At 46.8% G+C, this 21,068-nt stretch overlaps 5 protein-coding genes across 8 annotated transcripts; 3 read left to right on the top strand and 2 right to left on the bottom strand.

Moving 5' to 3' along the window:
- Positions 1 to 434: 434 nt before the first annotated feature.
- On the top strand, positions 435 to 2,787 carry LOC101765734 (F-box/kelch-repeat protein At1g30090). The gene is made up of 2 exons (XM_004955420.2): positions 435 to 780; positions 1,012 to 2,787. Exon 2 carries the CDS (start codon positions 1,146 to 1,148, stop codon positions 2,370 to 2,372), a length of 1,227 nt encoding a protein of 408 aa, XP_004955477.1. The 5' UTR covers positions 435 to 780; positions 1,012 to 1,145; the 3' UTR covers positions 2,373 to 2,787.
- Positions 2,788 to 3,357: 570 nt separating this feature from the next.
- LOC101765325 lies at positions 3,358 to 7,208 on the top strand. The gene is made up of 5 exons (XM_004955419.4): positions 3,358 to 4,010; positions 4,237 to 4,354; positions 4,437 to 4,529; positions 4,833 to 5,036; positions 6,558 to 7,208. Exons 1-5 carry the CDS (start codon positions 3,715 to 3,717, stop codon positions 6,816 to 6,818), a joined length of 972 nt encoding a protein of 323 aa, XP_004955476.1. The 5' UTR covers positions 3,358 to 3,714; the 3' UTR covers positions 6,819 to 7,208.
- A 4,676-nt stretch (positions 7,209 to 11,884) lies between these two features.
- Positions 11,885 to 14,456, top strand: LOC101764522 (protein TIFY 5). Of its 2 annotated transcripts, none has more exons than XM_004955417.3 (2): positions 11,885 to 12,502; positions 13,834 to 14,456. In XM_004955417.3, exons 1-2 carry the CDS (start codon positions 12,206 to 12,208, stop codon positions 14,167 to 14,169), a joined length of 633 nt encoding a protein of 210 aa, XP_004955474.1. In that variant the 5' UTR covers positions 11,885 to 12,205; the 3' UTR covers positions 14,170 to 14,456. The 2 variants fall into 2 exon arrangements, with proteins under 2 accessions (XP_004955474.1, XP_022679555.1); XM_022823820.1 differs by lacking the exon at positions 11,885 to 12,502 and adding an exon at positions 12,510 to 13,707.
- LOC101764932 (peroxisomal (S)-2-hydroxy-acid oxidase GLO5) lies at positions 14,397 to 17,204 on the bottom strand. The gene is made up of 11 exons (XM_004955418.2): positions 17,177 to 17,204; positions 16,875 to 17,003; positions 16,593 to 16,767; positions 16,231 to 16,355; positions 16,059 to 16,105; positions 15,858 to 15,935; positions 15,623 to 15,747; positions 15,394 to 15,460; positions 15,185 to 15,317; positions 14,887 to 15,092; positions 14,397 to 14,805 (listed from the first exon to the last, which is right to left on the bottom strand). Exons 1-11 carry the CDS (start codon positions 17,187 to 17,189, stop codon positions 14,617 to 14,619), a joined length of 1,287 nt encoding a protein of 428 aa, XP_004955475.1. The 5' UTR covers positions 17,190 to 17,204; the 3' UTR covers positions 14,397 to 14,616.
- Positions 17,205 to 17,706: 502 nt separating this feature from the next.
- Positions 17,707 to 21,045, bottom strand: LOC101763578 (peroxisomal membrane protein 13). Of its 3 annotated transcripts, none has more exons than XM_022823819.1 (5): positions 20,953 to 21,045; positions 19,506 to 19,742; positions 19,110 to 19,420; positions 18,417 to 18,509; positions 17,707 to 18,325 (listed from the first exon to the last, which is right to left on the bottom strand). In XM_022823819.1, exons 1-5 carry the CDS (start codon positions 20,957 to 20,959, stop codon positions 18,137 to 18,139), a joined length of 837 nt encoding a protein of 278 aa, XP_022679554.1. In that variant the 5' UTR covers positions 20,960 to 21,045; the 3' UTR covers positions 17,707 to 18,136. The 3 variants fall into 3 exon arrangements, with proteins under 3 accessions (XP_022679554.1, XP_004955473.1, XP_004955472.1); XM_004955416.3 differs by having other exon boundaries at positions 19,110 to 19,414; XM_004955415.2 differs by lacking the exon at positions 20,953 to 21,045 and having other exon boundaries at positions 19,110 to 19,414; positions 19,506 to 19,770.
- Positions 21,046 to 21,068: the final 23 nt, after the last annotated feature.

The following is a 21,068-nucleotide window of genomic DNA, read 5'->3' as shown; positions in this document are numbered from 1 at the left end:
AACGACGGAAATACGTCGTAGACGGAGGTGTAGAGGGCAATGTTAAGAAAGAGGGACCTGCTTGTCGTGCAGATCATCACACGTCACCCACACTTGTTTTTTTATCCTTTAGAACTGGGTTTCAGATTTGTTCCAGCCACTGGAGGCACGGCAGGAGTTTGGTTGGTAGCGCAACGAGCCAACGACCATCTCCCTTATCTCTCTCTCCGTGTGTGTCCAATGCAAGCCGTCGCGGTCAGCGGGCGTGTCCCCTTCCCTCGCTAATCACCTCGGTGATTGCCGATTAGGTAGCCTCACCAACCCCCCCCCCCCCCCCCCCCCCCCCCAACTCGCTAATCACCTAACACGAATCCGGTGTTGCAAAAGCTAATTACTGAAGGGGGGAAAAAGGAATACCAGGACGAGGATGGATGGCATGGCGTCACGTGCTTCGTTCTCCTCGCATCCACGACCAAAAAATGTGGCAGAGAAAAATGGAGATTGGGAGACGGGATTGTGGGGCCCGGCCACCGAGTTGAAGCTGCTGGTGTGGTGACTGGTGAGTGAGCTGCCACTGCCACTGCCAGGCCGACCCTATTAATTGCCTGCTTTGACCTCACCCTTCCCCTTCCTCTATCTGGTTCCGGCGTCGCTCGCTGGGCTGGTGGCGGTGGTTGGAACGACGGCGTCAGCTGCTTCGCCGAATCCAACACCCGAAACCAATGGCCGCGAGCTGAGCTGAGGTGAGGTCTTGTCTCCGAGAGAAGGGCATCTGAGAGATTCCAAGCCGGCGAGGTTCAGGTCAGTTCAATTCCTTCCCCTTCTTTCCGGAATCCACCTGTCTGCCGCTGTTCCTTCCTTGCCGTGGTAGGAGAAGAGGGAGGGTTCTTGGTAGTAGTTAGTTGCCCTGTGCCCTCCCTCGAGCTGGTTGAGATCGAGGGTGAACTGAATTGGGGAGGAAGACGAACTTACCTACCAGGCCGGTTCTGCTGAGGAGGGTGGTTGATTTCTTGCCACTTCTTGGTCTACCAGGCTGCTCGATTCCCCGGCGATTGAATCCTCCGGAAGGGCAAGGAATTGTGTGGGGGGATCTTCTTCGCGCACGCAGGAACAAGAACAAGCCAGCTGAATTCCTCGCCGGCGCAGCAGCAGCAACCCGGCGGAGCATGCGCCGCGTCCGGGTCTCCTCCCACAACGCCCCCGTCCACAAGCTCGGCGACGCGCAGATGGCGCTCACGCCCAAGTTCCGCCTCGCCACCACCAACACCCCCGCGCCGCCGCCGCCCCCGGAGGACCTGCAGCAGCCGGCCTGGGACACGCCGCTGATCCCGGGCCTCCCCGACGACGCCGCGCTGACCTGCCTCCTCCGCCTCCCCGTCGCGGCGCACGGCGCCTGCCGCCTCGTGTGCCGCCGCTGGCACCACCTCCTCGCCGACAAGGCCCGGTTCTTCTCCCAGCGGCGGGCGCTGGGCCTCCGGTCCCCCTGGCTCTTCACCCTCGCCTTCCACCGCTGCACGGGGAAGATCCAGTGGAAGGTGCTCGACCTCGGCCACCTCGCCTGGCACGCCATCCCGGCCATGCCGTGCCGGGACCGGGCCTGCCCGCGCGGCTTCGGCTGCGTCGCCGTCCCCGGCGACGGCGCGCTCCTCGTCTGCGGCGGCCTCGTCTCCGACATGGACTGCCCGCTCCACCTCGTGCTCAGGTACGACGTCTACAGGAACAGGTGGACCGTCGTGACCCGGATGCTCGCCGCCCGCTCCTTCTTCGCCGGCGGCGTCATTGATGGCCGGGTCTATGTCGCCGGAGGCTACAGCACCAACCAGTTTGAGCTCAATTCGGCTGAGGTTCTTGATCCGGACAAGGGCGTTTGGCAGCCGATCGCTAGTATGGGCATAAACATGGCTTCATCTGATTCAGCTGTGATCAGTGGTAGGCTGTATGTCACTGAAGGATGCGCGTGGCCGTTCTTCTCGTCGCCGAGAGGGCAGATCTATGACCCAAAGATCAACCAGTGGGAGGCGATGCCGGTCGGGATGAGGGAAGGTTGGACAGGGCAGAGTGTGGTCATTGACGGGCGTCTGTTTGTGATTTCAGAGTATGAGAGGATGAAGGTTAAGATCTATGATCCGGAGACAGATTCATGGGACTCGGTCAGTGGTCCTCCGATGCCCGAGCGGATTATGAAGCCCTTCTCGGTCAGTTGTCTGGACAGCAGGATAGTTGTCGTCGGCCGAGGTCTCCATGTAGCCATTGGGTATGTTGATAAGCAGCCTGCTGGTGGCGGCAATTCTGGTAACAGGAGTTCAAGCTACTCCGTTTGTTGGCAAGATGTGGATGTTCCCAAGGAATTCAGTGATCTGACACCTTCAAGCAGCCAGATTCTGCATGCTTAATTCATCTTTTGAGCCACCTTCTCCGGTACTATGATCGATCAACTGTTTAAACTGCCCATCTGAGCTGTGCAACTGGGGTGTTCTGTATAGTAGGCTCTTTCCCAGTCAGATCTCTATGATCTGGAGCTGTTGTATTCTATACCTGTCAAGAAATAAATCGAGTTTCTTCAAAACCGAGGGACTTATATAAGTAGGTGCTTGTCAGTTCATGAACAGTAAGTTGTTCTATTTCTCTGTGGGTCTTTATATTGGTCAGAATTGTTTGCTGAATGCATTGTGCCAAATGCGTTTTGCTTTGTTGACAAACTGATAGCATAACTGCACTTGTAACGAGTCTCTCTCTATAAATTACTTGCAGATTGCAGTACATTGCATAAATGTGCTTATTGCAGTTAGCAAGCTGTTGATTCCTTCATTTTACACGTCTATTTCACTCTGCCATCGTTGTGCACTGATGTCGTTATGACGTAATACTGCTTTCCTCAACTCTGCAAGTATGATGCTTCAGTTGCCCTCAAAAAAAAAATGATGATTCAGTTCTGATCTGCACCTTGCATTGCTTGGTCCACAAACTGATACGTGCTTGTAACCAGTTCTTCCTCTGAACCAGATGGAAGGCTCTAATAAAATTACTCGCAGACTTACAGTACATTGCATAACTGTTTTTTTGAAATGTTAATTAGACAATCACTCATGGAAAACGTAAGCTGTTTTTGTGATCAGAATTCGGAGCTAAAAGTTATTGATTCCTTCATTTTCCGCGTCTATTTCATTCTGCGCATCTCAAAAAAACATAGCAACGGTTTCTGAAAAGTTTGCAATTGCAGATTTCTTATTTCTCTTTGGTATCTATTTGGATGCCTTTTAGCCAGATAAAGGTTAGTGTGCTACTTCTCCAAGGGTAAAAAGGGGAGCAGAGATTCGATTATCACGCTTTTGCTATTTCTTTTCTATCTGAAACAGGGGTGCTTATCCTGTTATCCACATGACTGGTATGACCACAGATGGATGCAGTTGGAGACGTGGAGCGGAGCCATCCAAGAACCGGATACAGTACCAAACTCTAATCCAAATGGGCTCTTGTGGTCTGGGGCGAGCATCAATCAAGTCAGACAGGATATCTTCACGGATCAGCTACCAAAAGAGAAAATTACTACCACTTTCACTGCAATGATTTACCAATCAGTAACTTAGTTCATGCTGATAACGAATTTTCAGGAAAATACAAATACTAGTAACCATGGAGATTTTTCTTCAAATTAAAAAATAGAGAATTTAAAAAGATTCCAGTTTCCAAAGTGAATCTCTGTCGAAGCTAGGCCTGTTTCAGGAAGGGTCGTCCATGGAGGCGCTCTACCTGCTCGCCTCCTTGGCCGCTACCCTCGTCACCTCCGCCTTCCAATCCCTCCTCCTCTTCCTCCGCCTCCTCTTCCAGCGCCGCCATGACTCCGGCGGTGGGTCCGCCGCCGGCGCCACGAGGCTCTATGAGGGCCGCGTCCGGCACTCCCGCCGGCGCCCGGCGGCGCACGCTTTCGAGTACCCCGTGCGCTACGCGCTCGTCGACCTCGACCGCCTGCCACTCCCGGACCACCTCTCCGCCGACGAGGCGCGCCGCATCGCCTCCACCTCCGGCCCCGTGTGAGTCCCTCTCTGCTGCTGTTTCTGAGCGAAAATTTCGCTCATTACTTGTAAAAATCGCTCCTTTCGTGCTCTAAAAATACAAAGGAGAGCCATTTTCTCCTGTAGAAATTCGCCAATTTATTGTACCATTGCAAAAGGCAGAGCGTTTCATCATATTTTAAAAAAAATCTTCCCTTGTGGAAATGTATGGCCGCTGACTCGCATTGTTCTGTTCTTGCTGAAGGCGTCTCCTGACAATCCCCAAGAGCGTGGGGTACGAGCAGAACCCGCTAAGCATTTACTACTGCTACAATTCTGCAGGACAGGGACAAGATGGAGAGCTCAGGATGTGCATTGCTGAAGTGAGATCAGTGTATAGGATTTATCTTGATTGGGCTATGTAAAATTATTTGCACTGCAATAATCTCTCGATATTGGTGTCAGGTCACAAACACTCCCTGGGGTGAGAGGGTGATGTTTACCTTCCAACCAGACTCTGATCTTGTAGCGAAGCCCTTGCATGTCAGCCCCTTTATGGTATGACCTCACTTAAGAATCAATGATCAAGCTAAAAAGAATGTGCCTTCTGTATTCAGATTTCAGACAGTGTATTCAGATCAGTTTATGGCAAAACTTTTTTTTTTAAACAAGCCAGCAGGAGGGCTGCTGCTATATTAATATAGAGGAAAGCCCGACGGGCAGTTTATGGCAAAACTGATATAATTGCAGCCAGAAAGTTTACTTTGCTCAATTCACTTGCTTGAGGGAGCTCATTATAAATTCTTTTTGCGCGCCTCCGCATATTCTTAATGGGTTTCTTTTTGTTGGCATGAGTTGTAGGATATGCTCGGCAACTGGAGTATTCGTGCTGATGCCCCTGGGGATAGCCTTTATGTTGTCATATCAGTTCAGCATCCAACACTTGGGAACTATTTCACTGCAGCTCTGCACGCCAAATTAGTTGGACACACAAGTAATTCTTTGAGGCTGGCAACCTTCTTCTGGCTGATGCCACACAAAGTTGCTGCATGGATATACTGGGAGGTAAGAATCCTATGCATTCTACCCTTTCTGTGGTTGTGTTTATGGTTGCATTTTCGTATTGATAGATATTAATAGATATAAAATGAGGTAAATTTGGTGTCTATTCTTTTTTATTCTTCTTCCCTGTTTGTTGGTTTATGAATAATCTGTCATGGTGGTTGAACCAACAAGCATATCATAGTGATTATTCATCGAGTTTATGTTAGCCTACGATAAGTCTAGAGTTGGAGATATTGAGAAAGTTTCTAGGATTTATTTATGGGCTTCATCATTGTATTCATGTTCAAAGCACTGTGAGTCAGATCAGTATCAGTGGTTTTGAACTTTTTAAGATGGACACTGGCAACTAGTGCAGTTTTGAGTTATGAAATAGAATAACAGTGCTCTGTTAGGGGTTATTCTTTTTTTAAAAAAAAAACAGGATGGCACAGCATATTACAGCTCGAAGACACAATGTCACAATTCTTGTACCAGTCATACTCGCGCCTCACGCTAACATCCCACACGCACAGGAAATGGAACAGGGAAGACTGAATATCATGTCCTGGTAGCACTCCAGCATAATTTTATTAGTTTATTAATCCCTCAGGTAGTGTTCTTTAGTCCATTTCTGGTGATAGCATTCATATCTTGACCAGATGCATTGCACCTTGCAGAGCTGATAAATCTGAAAGGCTACCATATAGAATAGTTGAAACTAGCCTAACTTGAACGTGCCCTGAAGAAGATAGGAAAACCTTCATGTTTAGTTACAGAAGCGTGTAGCTTTTACTTAAGAGCTCTTCAACAGACAAGGTTTAAGAGAATTCCTGCTAGTACATAGTACTTGAAAACCATGTCCCAAATATTCTTTTTTGTCGCATATGCATCTACTCCCTCCCTCCAAGCTTTTTTCGTTGTAAGTGTTCTTGCCAAAATACAATTTTAGCTTCTGACGAGCAAATAAACCATGATTTCATTGGCGATTTAAGGTTCTACATGTGCTTTAGTCTCTCCTCTCACATACCCCATTATTGAGAAAGACAGGCCACTATGCATTTATGCTTTCATGAATCCTGATATCAGCTCACCTGCGTACAATCCATTAGACTCCTCAATTTGTGCTTGCTATTCTCATCGAAGTTTCTCTTTTGCTTCAACAAAGGTTCACAGTTTAGGAGATGACACATCTACTTGAATCACATTAAACGATGCTATGAACTGCTAATAGTTCAGAAAATTTCTCTTCTGGGTATTATACTATTAAACTTTTCAAGTAGACGAGATTTTAGCAAAGTTGAAGTGAACATATGGCATTTCATTTGCTGATATATTGTCACCAACCGATAAGTTATAACTGATGACCATGGCAATCGCGACCTGCGCTGGCTGACATGTCATCATCAGCATCTCGGTTGTATTTAGAATTGATTCTTGCAGAAAGTTGCATACTTTGCACATGGGCTGCTGCTACAATATTCATCTCGTTTCTTAGTGCTGTTTTCTGGTTAATCTCACTGGTGCTCTGCTGCTATTGTCCAGGCCCTCAGACTTTGGCTGAAGAACGTCAAATTCCTGGACCATCCCAGGTATCTGAACATGAGTTACAGGGATGAAGCACTGAAGCGCGATCTCGAGCTCCGTTCCTCATGCAGCTTCCTTCAGAAACAGAAGGCGAACAACCAAAGAAGCAGCAGCACCGACAAGACGTGTGAAATCTCCAACCATCCAGATAACAAGGGCGACGAGAACATCATGAAGAGGTGGTGCGTTTGGAGGGATGCTCAGTGGCCATGGTCGTGACAGTGCAAAGGTATTCCATTTTGTGTTTATCGCAGTACCGTCTGATGCCCCCCACCCTCACCCTGTATCATCAATCATCATCATTTGATTTGATTGATGCGTCAGCAGACACCGCAAGTTGCGAGAGCGCGATAATTGACATTGTCCCTTTCATGCTCACTATTAAAGAAGAAGAGAACACTTGTGACATGTTTTCCTGAAAAGAAACATTTTCTTCAGTGTGTGCATCTAGTTTTTGACCAAATTTTCATCCCTATGGAATGTGCAAGCAGTACATGTTTAGTCTGCAGTTTCAAAATGTACATGTGCCTGATTGCTTCCAGCTATATAAAGTGCCTGATTCTTAGCAGCTGGCCAGGAAAGACTCCTGCCTGCTATCTTGAATTATCAGTCAAACTTCTGTACTTGGAGAAGCTTTGCATCTCCTTTCTCTCTGTCTATGTATTTTCCTTTTGAAGATTGCATCATCTAATTCCTTTTCCATCGTATAATTATATGTCAATTAATTAGGATATTTCATTCATTCATACGTGCTGCCTAACATCCGACATGCTGTTCCTCCGTGGGGATACGATGCTGTTCATCCTCAAAAAGGTTTCGTTCTGAATCTTCTGAACATGACAGTTGTGGACTTTGCGGCAGTGGTTCACAGCTCAAAGCTGTTCTCTCTGCCCACTGAAATTTTGTCGGAGCGATTCACACGGATTTACTTTCGTGTTTGGATTTAATCGCACGGAAACCGTTTGAATTAGCACGTTAATGAACCTGCGTGCTTGCGTGTAGGGCCCTAGTGCTTGCGTGCCGCGTGCTGCGACATGGGCCCGACAAGTTGGCGAGGACTAGTAACTAACTGACGGAAGTATAAGTAACTAACACGTGGCTCCCATGCTTGTGCCTCATTTTGCACGTGCTGGGAGAAAGAAAGCGTGAGAACAGCGAGATGAGTACGTAGTGGCGTGCGGACAAAGCCCAATTGCCCATCCCTGAGATACGACTTCAATCTCCTTTCCGTCAAAGTCACATCATGCGGATGCAGTACGTGCTACCTCTCCTTCCAGAAATCAGACCCAAGAAATAATTGTTTAACACCCTTATAATTTGCGGAATTACAAGTAAATTAGTGCGCTATATATTGTTTAAATTGTTATGATTGCGCCTTGTGAAGTTGTGTTTGATTCTCGTGAGAAAATGTCACAAAGCCCCTGGTCAGGAACATTCAAAAAAGATGCATGTACGTGTACACGCACGTGTAGATATTAGAGCATTGTCTCAAAATGCCCGCTACTTTTTCTCAACTGTCAAAGTGTTTCTGTATCTTTATTCAATTTCAGCTGCGATCTTTCTTCTTTTTCCTTAAAGCTTTTACAAAAAGCCATATGTTTTTTTTTCAATTATATAAGGATATCTGACATGCCCATGGGAGTGCCTCCTGCACACGTCTACAAATAAATCGATGGTTACTTTTATTGTTCTATATGAATATCAATGAGATATATATGGCATTTGCCATGTTTGCTTTAGTTTCCATTTTTACAAAGTTACATACAAAGTGTGTAGTACTAGATCGATCTCCTCAAAATTAGATTCTTCTTTTTCGAGTAGCCTGAAAATTAGATTAGAAAAGTATTTTTCAAAACAAGTTTGTACGTACGTACTTTTTATTAAACTTTGAAGTACTGTTAATACTCTCATTTTGCACATATCTTAATGCACTATCAATACCATCCCTACTGTTTAAATTGGTCACCAAAATGATATGGCGACTACAACCGGGATGCATGAAGTACTTCAAAAAAAAAATCCTTTTATGTAATGTAATATCGTGAAAACAGATAGGCTATTTGATAAAGTTTTTTTTAAAAAGGATTTCTTTATTAACTGTATTTCCTAAAAACTATAATTTTTGTTTACCGTGAATACAATGTTTGGACCACAGATTTAAGAAGTCCAATGTCTGATCAATCTTTCTGTGCTGTTTCTTGACCTAACTACTGGCCAACGTCTCCCAATTCAAAAGGCACATGTGTGCTTACCTTTATGTCTCTCTCTATGGATTCACCATGCATGCATGGACGAATTCCCTGTTTAAAAAATTAAGGACATTATAATATTCTATCAAGAAAACAATTGCAGCTTCCTGACATGTACTAAATACTAAAGTTGTACACAAGTAAAATAAAAATCTTAAGATATACAGGATTTGTACACAAGTTGTACGCCCAGACTTTTGTTAGGACTTGGATTATTCCTTGATTTTCCACGTGGAAATGAGGATGCATATGCATGAATCGCACATGTCTCGTTCAAGGCCAACAAAACCCAAAAAAAATCTCAAATTATTCCACAGTCAACTTATTGCACGGTTATGACCGAGAAATTATTGCGATCAAATAACAATACTATTCTAAACATGTCTTTAAGATTATTGTTAGTAAACTGCAGGATTAAGATCATTGAAGCAAATGTTTGTTTCTAGAACATTCAAAAAATATTTGAAGCATATATATACACGCACGTGGCTATATATGTTAAAGCACTGGAGCATAAACAACCAAAAAGAAAGTAGGACCATTTCAAATATTCGCCACTTTTCCCAATTGTCAATAGTATGTGCATTTGTTTCATTTTGTTGGCTAGTCGACCTTCTCTACTTTTCTTGTCACCTCTGTGAAGTTGTTGTGGGTCAGAGGCTAAATTAACCAAATTACATTGTTGTGCTACCCTAACTGTTCGAAAATTCATAATCTTGTGTCCAAACTTCCTTATTTACTTTCAGTACGTACTACTACAATATTATTTAAATTGGTGGTACGAAAATAATAAAGTTACAATGTATTATATTTCCTCAGCAAAAAAAAAGAAATGCATTATCTTTTGTGACTTTCAACTATCATATTATTGAAAAGCCGAATTAATGGACAATTTGCTTACTATTTGAGACCATCTCACAATGTTAGGTTTTATTTCCACACAGTGCAAGAAGTCTGACTGAATTAACCTTCTTTAGTGTTGTTTCATGACCTAACTCGGAAAGACACATGCCTATTTCCCCCCCTCTTTGATTCACCGCGGACAACTTGGCGGTTGAAAGGACTAAAAGAGATTCTATCAAGAAAAGTATTGCAGTCTTTTGACACGTACTTACTAATATAATATTGATTAATTAAAAAATAATAGCAAATAAAAATCTTGAGATCTCTGCAGAGATTTGATCGCCTAAATAGAATTGGAATAGGAACTCGGTTTTCGCGAAATGGGTATGTGCACGTGCTTCTTTGATCATGCCGACGGAATCTGAGAAATCTCAAACCAAAAGAGTTGATCAGGAGGCTCCATCATGGACGTACCAGCCTTTTACTACGTGGCGCTTGGAAAAACGATCGTCCCTTTCATTTTCATAACAGCCTTTCATTTTCTCAAACCAAGAGTTGATGAATCTCTCTTTGGTACAAGGAAAATATGTCCAATTTGACCGGTGTCATTTTGATTCAACCTGTGTATTCTTCACGCCTAGGACGTGGTGTATCGTAGCCATTCATAAGGCTGAGTATGTATTTGTGTGGGTGTCTACATTAGTTTCGTAAAAAAAAAATCAAGACGGACGAAACAAAAGAAATTTCTGGAGTGCTTTTTCCCAAACGGCCAAGGGCTATTGCACTTGTTTAGATTTTCTAAAATGCTCTAATTGAGATATTTCTTGTTGTTTTTTTAGTGGCCAGCCTATTGCTATTGTTTATTTTGTTGGGAATTATCGGATGGGATTCTTGTTACCGATTTTCTTTTGCATATTACCGATGAATCTTCAAGTTAAACTACAAAACCCTTGATCACTACCTTGGTAAAGATTCTTGAAGAGGATGACTCGTGTAATCTTAAATCATATATTGCTGGGGTTTTCGTCCTAGCCAGCAGCTACTAGGTGACATCTTCTTTTACAAGTCTCAAGCTCGACAGTTGACCAGCTCACATCGAAGACAATAATGACAAGGTTACTAGAGTATGTCCAAATAAGTCTTGCTATTCCTACACGTTTGAGAACTATAAGAGAGCCGAAGCGTGGTGCACCAGCCACCACAACCCCACAAGATTTTTTTTTTCTCTCAAACTCGTCGGTGCATGAGATCGAACCCATTTCAAATTTTCAATGCAACCAAGGATCCTTTTGCTTTTGAGCAAGGTGAGGTAACAATCTCTCACTTTCGATACGATCCTCGTGGCGTGGGTGGAGTCAACATCTTTTAAGTAATTTATAAGTAATTTTATTGCTACTTCTGCATAAATTGACTTGTTGCAGTGACGGAGTTGCAAGCCGGATTTCAAAGGCATCAGATTCCACGACGACGACACTAACGCATCAGCCGGGCAGCAGTTGAAATTGGAGGGAAGACAAATTAATTAATTACTCCCTCGATTTGATTTTTCTAGGTTCATAGATATTATTATGCACCTAGACATACGCTGTATCTAGATGTATAATAATATCTATGAATCTAAAAAACCTTAAAACGACCTACGATTTGGAATCGAGGAAGTAATTAATTAGAGAGTGCTCTTAGTTAAAATGGGCCTCACCGGCAGTCTAAACGTGATTGACGGTGAAAAGAAAGAGTACTGAGAAACATCTGCATGTACTACTTTTTTCCCCTTGAAAAGAAATATAGAAGCATGTGCCTGTTACAAACCAACCAGCATACAGAAGACAGCAACGCAGCATACAGAAGACAGCAACGCGCCACTGAAAAGTGGGGGAAAAGAAAAAAACATGCCGACAATGAAGAAAAAAGAGTAGGATTAATTGGTACGAGTTGTGCGTGAGTGATTGATCTGAGAGGAACTAAAGAGAGACAAAATTAAGCACACGTTTTCAATTAGGGGAGATATTAGAGAAAGAGATGGGGGGTCAAGTCTTTGATTTCGATTAGTTTGTGTGGTTTAGACAAACGGAGCAGGCAAAAAACCAGAGTTTGGAGCACGTTGAAACGGGCAAAGTAAAGCTGTAGGAGCAACGAGGGAAAATGCTAGACCAAAATAAAGGCGCCGCACCCCACTACTACTAGTAGTCGGCCTCGGCCAGCCAGCAGCCAGCAGCCACCGCCGCGCCGTTTCTCTCTTCTTCTCCACCACCCCGTCTCGTCTCGTCTCGTCTCCCTCGCGCATTCTCCACGTGCGCGCCGGGAGCCCGGGACCAAACCACGCCGCCCGCGCGCGCACACACTTTGGTAGAGGCGGAGTCGACAGGGAGAGGATTGAGTACATATACGCGGGCCAGCCCACCACGGCGCCAGAGGAAGAAAGACGACGAGTTGAAGGGAGCGGCCGAGGGGAGAGGCAGAAGAAGACTAGCAGAAGTGGCGGCTGGAGTCAAGAGGCCGGCTAGCTTGCTAGCAATGGAGGAGGGCTGGAAGGAAGTCGCCGCCGGAGCGGGGCGGCGGTGGCGTCGTCGTTCTGGTGGCAAGGGAGGAGACAGCGGTGATGAGAGCGACGGGAGTAGCGGCGGCGGCGGGGTCGAGCTCAGCCTGCGGCTGAGGACAGGGGACAGTACCAGCGTTCCGCCGCCGGCGCCTATGGCGGTGGCCGAGGAGGAACGGCATCAGGCCGCGGCGGCGGCGGAGGCGGAGGGCAGGAGGAACATGACCATCTTCTACAACGGCCGGGTGTGCGCCGTCGACGTCACCGAGGTCCAGGTAATTCATCAACTGATGCCCCATTAATTACGTATACCGAGCATGATTTTTGTTCCAGCGATGTATCAGTTTGTAGGAGGAAATCTGTTTGGCAATTGCGTACGGCAGCTTTCTTCATGCTACCTGATGCATCACGCGTGGCATGATTTGTTCCTAGATCCTCCAATCTTCCATAGTTGGCACCTTATTACCTCAAAATAAAAGGCCATATACTACGCTTTTCATTTGGCGTATTGACCTAGTAGGCAACCAGCTAGAATCAAATCGGTACACCTGGTCATATAGTACAATCCTGATTGACAAGAAACTAGAGTTTACTACATCTTTTTCTTTTGCTGTTTATCCTTCATCCCAAATTACAATTCGTTTTAACTTTTTTAGATACATAGATTTTGATATGCGTCTAGATATATAATAAGTCTTGATACATAGCAAAAGTTATGTCGCTGGAATAGCCAAAATGAATTATAATTTGGAACGGAGGGAGTTGTAGATTATTATTGCAAGTTCTATTTGGTTTTGTTAAGTAAAAGTTGGTTTTTTTTCTTAATTTGTATCAACCGGTACTCTTTCCAAAGACCTAAAAAAAATATCATCATAGTACAAAAGGAATTAATCGCTTTATTCTCAGAAAACACTTGAGATACACACATGTACACACAAAGAAAAAACTCTACCTGTTTAAAGTACCACGCGTGCTAGTTCGATCAAAACGAAATAGCAGTACTGCGTGTTAATTTGACTCCGACTCTCCGGGGTCTCAGTCATTGCTGGGTCCGAATCTTCCATACAGGGATACGGTTACGTTGAAAGTTCCCACGAAGCAATTTCCGCACGTGCGTGCTGCGCTACATGGAGGGGACAGCTAGGGAAGAAAGCATCGTCATCAGCTGGTAGATGCGCAGCAGTTGACCTACGCGCACGTCAATTCAGCACGCTGCTGCTGCATGCGCTGCGACGATCAACTCCTGCAAACGCCTCGCCGTCTCAGACTCGGCCTCCTCCCAAAACCTTGTCCTCGTCTTCTCACCGTCGTCGTCTCCGTCTCCACACACACACGCAAACACACGCAAACGACGCGACGACGAACTCGCACAGAACCAACACAGAAAGGGGGGAAAAAGCAGCGCCTTTTTGACTCCGACAATCGAGTCAGTTATCGCGATTCGCGAATACAGTATGCACGTCAATTTCAGCAAGAGCACGTACGCACGTCTTCATCGTTTTTGCTGTTTTTTTTTACATGCTTGTACATAAAAAGGTGATCTCTAACGCGCAGTGAAAACTTGTGTTATTGCCACTGCTAATTACTGTTCTATTGATTGGCGCAGGCGAGGGCGATCATATCCATGGCGAACGAGGAGATGATCATGGCGGCGGCGGCGGACCACCACCGGCAGCAGCACCGCCACCTGCAGGACAGCGGCAGCAGTAGCAGCGCCCACGTGAGACCGGCGGAGGTGGCGCCGGCTGCGGGTCCTTCCAGTTCCCGGCAGGGCTTCGCCGCCGTGGCCGCCGCGCCGGTGATCGACCAGCAGGTGGTCTCGGGGCTGTCCATGAAGCGGTCGCTGCAGCTGTTCCTGCAGAAGCGCAAGGCCAGGGCGGGCGGCGCCGTCGCGCCGCCCTACGCCGGCGGCAGGCATGCTCAGGCGATCATGAGACACTGACCAACAGACTCCTAGATGAATGAAAGGGCTCTCTTTTATTTCAGTTTTCTTGACATGAGGGGCGTGCATTATAGCGATCGCAGTACATATATGCTAGTTCGTTGGGATATGATTTGAATTTGATTGGGTTTTGTTGTTCTGTTCTGCTTCGTTTTTGAAGGCGAATTGCTGTTTAATTTGTTCTTCGTCACACAGCTAGATGTATAGGCACGCACAGAATGATGGTATGGAGGAAACATTTTGTGATCAAATACTACAGTCCATGTAACCTGTAAGATTTAATTTTACGGTACAGTAATCGATCCCTTGAAGCAAACATATACGCGGTCCAAAATTATACTATCATCGAGCATGCGTGCATGCATAATCCCAATAGCGGCCGGCGGCGAGGACGAACGGCGGCGTGACGGCGAGCCTCGCGCGAGGGCGGCGTAGTATGCTAGGTATTTACAAGCGCGACGGCATGACGGTGCGCTTGTCAGATTCGGTGATAATGTGGTTGCGGGTGATGTCGGCGAGGCAGGTGCAGCCGCTGAGCGCCATGGTGAGCTCGAACTCGTCCCGCAGCATCTTGAGCACGTTGGACACGCCGGCCTCGCCCGCCGCTGCCAGCGAGAACACCACCGGCCTCCCGACCTGCGGCGGTCACCGATCAGCAGAGCAACTCAGACGGCTAGCTAATATATGCATGGATCGGATCGGGATCGGGGTACTCACGAAGATTCCGGCGGCGCCGAGGGCGAGCGCCTTGAAGACGTCAGTACCGCGGCGGACGCCGCCGTCAAGGAAGACGGGGAGCTGCCCGCGGGCCGCCTTGACTACCTCCTCCAGCGCGGTGATCGTCGCCGGCACGTAGTCCAGCTGGCGCGCGCCGTGGTTGGACACGATGATCCCCGCCGCGCCGTTCTCCACCGCCAGCCTCGCTGCAATGCCAGTCCGCAACGTCAGTTCAGTACTGAACCACCATGCGTTTCGATCAATTTCTGAACTTGTTCAGGGATGAGAGAGGGCCTACTGTCTTCTGCAGTGACGACTCCCTTGACGAGGATCGGCAGCGTGGTGATGGTCTGCAGCCACTTGACGTCCTTCCAGCTCAGGGTGCGGTCGATTTGCCCGGCCACATACGAAGCCAGCCCTGAATCAGCAGCCTGCACAGAACACACAGGTTCCATGAGAATGTAGCCATAAGGAAGCTCTAAAAACCTTGAGCTCTGCTCAGTTTACCTGGTCCATCTTGCCGAGGTCCAGGCCCTCGAAGTTCTTGAGCGTCAGGTTGGGTGGCAGAACAAATCTGCAGCAACAGCAGCCACAATTAGCTTACTTGTCTGAAGAAAAATCTGACAAATGAATATTTTTCATTCTTGTTTCTGCACATTGTAGGCTAATACCATCACCAGCCCTGTGCAGCTGTTTTGAGGTGAGGTGAATAGATCTATCTGTAAAGCCAGCTCACCTGTTCTTGATGTCAGCTTCCCTGCGACCAAGGCGCGGAGTGTCGACAGTAAGCGCGATGGCCTTGAATCCAGCCCTTTCAGCTCTCCTCACAAGCTGCTCCACCACCTTCCTGTCCTTGTAGACCTACAAAGATTCATGGCAATAATGCAATACTATTGGTAAGTTAAGTGGTTACTCTAGTGAAGGAAGGTGCTTAAGTATGCTAGTATCAGTGCAGTGTCAGTGTGGCTTACATAGAGCTGGAAGAAGCGGATCCCCGGTCCAGTCGAGGCAACCTCCTCAACACTTGAAGTAGCCCAGGACGACAGTGTCTGAAAATGAACAGGCCATGAAGGTTCATTTCGTCAGTCTCATGAGCCATAGCTACATAGCTCTGCTATTGTGTGCAGTTTATCGTGAAATTCTATTGCAAGCCACGGGAACATCTCACCGACCATTACGGTGTTTGCTGCAGATGCGGCGCGTGCGGTCGCCAACTCTCCTGAAAAGCAGGATGAAAAGATGCCAATTTCAGCTCGACGATAGTAGTGAACATGTTATGCTGTTGTGTGGAGCATACAGCTGAATGAATCGACCAAGAGAAAATGAAGTATCACTGTGACATACCATCTGGGTGAGCCATCTTCTGAAAGGCAGTAGGAGCAACCATGATGGGCATCGAGATCTTGAATCCCAGCACAGTTGTGGTCATGTCAATCTTGGACACATCGATCAGTATGCGTGGGCGGAACCTGGCCAAAAAAAAAAAAACAGAGTTTATAACAGAGAAATCATGATGGGCATCGAGCTCTTGAATCCCAGAAAAACAGACAAGTTAGATTTCACGGAAATTAAAGGGGTAGTCGAGCCTGATATCGATGAGCAGAACTGGCCTAGACGTACTGAAGCATGATGACTAGGATCGCAAATTGCAATCACAAGCAGAAAACACGCACGGCAAAGTCGGTAAGGGAGATGGAGGAGCTCACAGGATCCTTGAGAAGGCCTCCCTGTTCTCATTCAGCGTCCACTCGTCCTCGGCGCCCGACGCGTAGTAGTCGTACGCCATCTTGGGCAGCTTCTGCTTGGCGATGGCCTGGTACTCCATGACATTGGTGATCTCCATCTTGGCAGGAACCTCGCGAAACCTCAACTCTTCTTCCGCTGCGTGGCACGGAACCGGACTGTTACTGAGCCAAGAATTCACCTAGACATATCCAAAGCTTGTACAAGCGATTCATCTGCTGAAGACGGTGATGGATTTGTCTTACCTTTGCAGTAGGCTGTGGCTGCCTGTCCCCTGCAGGTACAGGGGGTCTGAGAGAGCAGGAGGAGCAAGAAATGGAGGTGCGGTGGGGATGAGAGTAACACTAGAGATGAGGTCGTCAGTCTTGGAGCTGCTGCACGTAGGGACAAAGCAACCAGAATTATTTCCGTGGAGTTGTAGAGAGAGAGAGAGAGAGAATTATTTCCGTGGAGTTGTAGAGAGAGAGAGAGAGAGAGAGAGAGAGAGAGAGAGAGAGAGAGAGAGAGAGAGAGAGAGAGAGAGAGAGAGAGAGGGTGGCTCTCCTACACTGCTTCCTCATCCGCTTCTGCACCGCGGCTGCTCGCGTCCCGTCCCCAGGAAAACAGAGGACTTATTTCTGAAACCAAAATTTTCGGCAGGTTTATCTCTTCTCCTTGTCACAAAAAAATGCTCCCGGCTTTCAGGATCTCTCTCTTTTCAGAATGCTTTTTCGTCTTGTTCAAGATAAGACAACTGCAGCAGTTTGTTTTCAGGGTTTATCAGAGGCGTGCCTGCTTCCTACGTGGCACTCTGTCAGCTTACGGTTAGATTACTGGCAAGGGATGATGCTGATCCACCGTAGGTCGCGTGACAGTCCACCATAGGTCACGTGACAATCCATATAATAAGTAAGAAAATAAATACAGGAATTCTTCGTCTGTGACCTCACCGTTGCAGCTATCTTTTGGGCTGCTGTCAGTTTTTTTGCCGGGCAACTGACATGATTCAGCAAAGAATTGCCTAAAGGCACAAATATCGACCAAGTTCATGGATAAGAATTCCAGTCTTCATGCTAGTATGCTACTGTGACAGTTCAGTGATCAAGCATACTCTCAAAAAAGGCACATCACAAGTTCACAACAGAAGGGTTCAAAGCCAAATTAGATAAGATGGTAAAGGTACACATACATTTACTGTACTCTCTTCACGGCAACTATACCCAGAGAGATATACAACCAATACCCACCTACCACAACAGCAGCTACAAATCAGCGTACTGGTAAACCGATCTTCATCAGGGTTACAGTCGCGATGAAACTCTGCTGGTGTGATGGGCCAAAGCAACGCAAAGTTGTGAAAGACAGAATATGCACAGCAATTTCTTCACAACTTCCCCTAGTCCCCGCCGCAAACAGATATCCGAACTGGAATCCTCTTTTCTGATCCAAAAGATAGGCAAGTCCTGTGTTTTGCTTCTTAAACTGTATGTATTTCTATATGATAAATCTTACTGTGCACGCAGGCATCTTAATTTCCCCAGACGTTGTCCCAGTTGTTTCCACCTTTCGGTGCCTCCATGAACGGCTGGCTGGGTCCCTCAAACGCCGGGGCCTCTGGTCCCTGAAGGCTGCCCTTCTTTGGCTTTCTTTTGACTCCTAGCAGACGCAGCACAAAACGTGCAAGCTCGCCATAGAGCATACCAGATCGATCAAAGAGCTGACACCATGATGATTGCAGCAATGTCAGTATAAGATGAACAACTTATTTGAAAACTAACACGACAAGAGAAATTGTAGGACAACAGTACCTGCAACATGGCTGTCATGAAAAAATAGGATGCTTGAGTATTCTGTTCAACAAGAAACGAGATTCGCCCAAAGAAATTAACGACACCATGCATCTGCAGTCATTGAAACCAGTTAAAAGTGCTGTCCTTAACAGATTAAGTGTGACTTAAAGCATGAAAAAAAGTGGTGGTTCTTGAACAAACACTTTGTAACAAAGATACATAACTTAATTACAATTGCATATTTCTGAGAGGGGATAAATTACCCCTAAAAAGTACTACTAAATATGGCCAAATATAATAATTCCATTATGATGAAGCACACATATTACAACAGTGAACTAAGCGTGAACAGAAATGGCAAACATCAGCATAAATATTTTTTTAAAAAAAATAAAATGGTGTAAATAACTTAGGGACCCATGTAACTACAATTACAGAAATAGGTTCACCCTGCTCAGAATTTATAACAGCCTGGATTTCAGGGTACATGAAAGGGAGTATTTTGGATTCACAAGGGGGTAAGAATTAAGGTTGGGTGGCTTTGGTCCTTCTAGAAATAATTTGGGGGAGTGAATCTGACTATTGGACATTTTGGAACCCTGGTAATGCTACAAATGCTCATAATCAACACCTCAGATAAAATACATGTTTAATCAATTTTAAGGATTCACAGTAATGATTAATGGCATGTATCATGAATAAGTATCTTACCACTCGAAGGAAGGACACCCAGAAACCTGGCGGTGATGCCGGAGGGCCCATTGCATTTGGATCCTGATTACCATAAGGACCCATTCCCATACCACCCATGCCACCCATTCCACCCATGCCGTAACTACCATATCCTCCCATCCCGCCACCACCGTACATGCCTCCACCATACATCCCGCCACCACCGTACATGCCTCCACCATAACCACCTCCGTAACTCGAGTACATGCTGTTTCCATAGAGCCCACCAGTACCATAACTGTTGCCGTATCCACCGTACGAACTATACATGTTGGATCCATATCCTGCACCTGAAAAGCAACTGTCAAAGTCCGAACTCTGAAGCTGTGTTTCCTAAGACAATCAGACAAGTAACTTTGGAAACGTTGAGATTACCTCCATAGGTGTTTCCGTAGCCTGTCTGCTGCCAAGGCCGTTGCGGCACAGGCCTCGAGACAGTGCTATTTACATTGCCAGAGGCATTCCGTTCTGCCGCGGAGACGTTTTCTCCAGGTTTAGCAGTGCCAGAGGCTTCGACGACATCGCTGGTGCTGCCACCAGATGGAGGCTTGAAAGGTGCCGGACCAGCCGTGCCCTCACCTCCAGAACGCTCCCATGGCTTTGGCGGCGAGCCTGTAGAGTGCATTTATATACACGCTAACATCAGAAACCATCTCAACCATTAACAAAGTCCAAGAGATTATGCCAGGCACAATTCTGACGAACAACTTGAGAGCATGGCAGCAGCTCTCAAAATTGAGCCGGACTGGCAGTGATTCATTTTAGCAGAAAAGTAAAGCGTGCACAGTGGCTAAAATGGTTCCTGACGGCCACGCAGAAGGATGCATGAACACAAGGACCCCAGGAAAAAAAAAATCTTAGGGGGTGTTTGGATACGAGGTGTTAAACTTTAACAGTGTCACATCGGATGTTCGGATGCTAATTAGGAGAACTAAATATGAGCTAATTATAAAACTAATTGCAGAACCCTGTGCTAATCCGCGAGACGAATCTATTAAGCCTAATTAATCCATCATTAGCAATTGGTTACTGTAGCACCACATTGTCAAATCATGGACTAATTAGGCTTAATAGATTCGTCTCGTGAATTACACTTCATCTGTGCAATTAGTTTTGTAATTAGCCTATATTTAATACTCCTAATTAGCATCCAAACATCCGATGTGACAGGTGTTAAATTTTAACACTTGGTTGCCAAACAGGCCCTTAAGAGGATAATAAGCTGGGTGCCTCATTCAATTGCCGCACAGCACACCATCACTATTATCATTTGTGTTTTGTGGAACAAACAGCGGTTTGATCCAGTTCAGTTCTGAACATGAATGGACTAGTAAGGGCCAGGCCCCCCAGATCACGAGGCGTGCAAAACCACATCTCATTGCACCCCATGGTTTTCCACGAGCTAACCCAAACAACCTACATAGCAGAAATTAACCGGCACCACACCATCCCACAGATGCAGCATCACCGAACCCCTCGCCCACCAGGAGGACCTATCTCCCAGCCTAATCAACCTAGCGAAACCCCACGACTCCACGCCCCCCCCCCCCCCCCCCCCCCCCCCCCCACCCCCAAAATCCCTCCTCTTCCTGTACGCGGGAAGGAAGACTGGGGCAAACAAGCAAACGAAACTCCAGCGTTCCCCGGCAGCTCGGGGCACAAATCAGGCCCCGGATGGAGCAAACCCGCGGTACGATTCGCTCGGGCGATCGAGGAAGCGGGCTATCCCGCGCCGAATCGAGCGGACCAATCGAGAAAATCGGGCACGAATTTGGGGATCTAGAGGTGGGGAAGGGGGGGAGCGAGGAGCTGGCGGACGAACCTGACATGGCGTGCGCGTCCTCTCCTCTGCTCTGCCCTCTGCTATCCGGCAGGCCGGGTGGGCTTGGTGGTGGTCTGGTCGACGCGCTCGGGTCGGTCGAGTCAACCGCGGATATA

This window comes from Setaria italica, chromosome II (assembly GCF_000263155.2).
Source record: "Setaria italica strain Yugu1 chromosome II, Setaria_italica_v2.0, whole genome shotgun sequence".
Taxonomy (NCBI): domain Eukaryota; kingdom Viridiplantae; phylum Streptophyta; class Magnoliopsida; order Poales; family Poaceae; genus Setaria; species Setaria italica.
The sequence above is the reverse complement of the archived record's forward strand: the minus strand, read 5'-3'. Positions and strand labels throughout refer to the sequence as shown.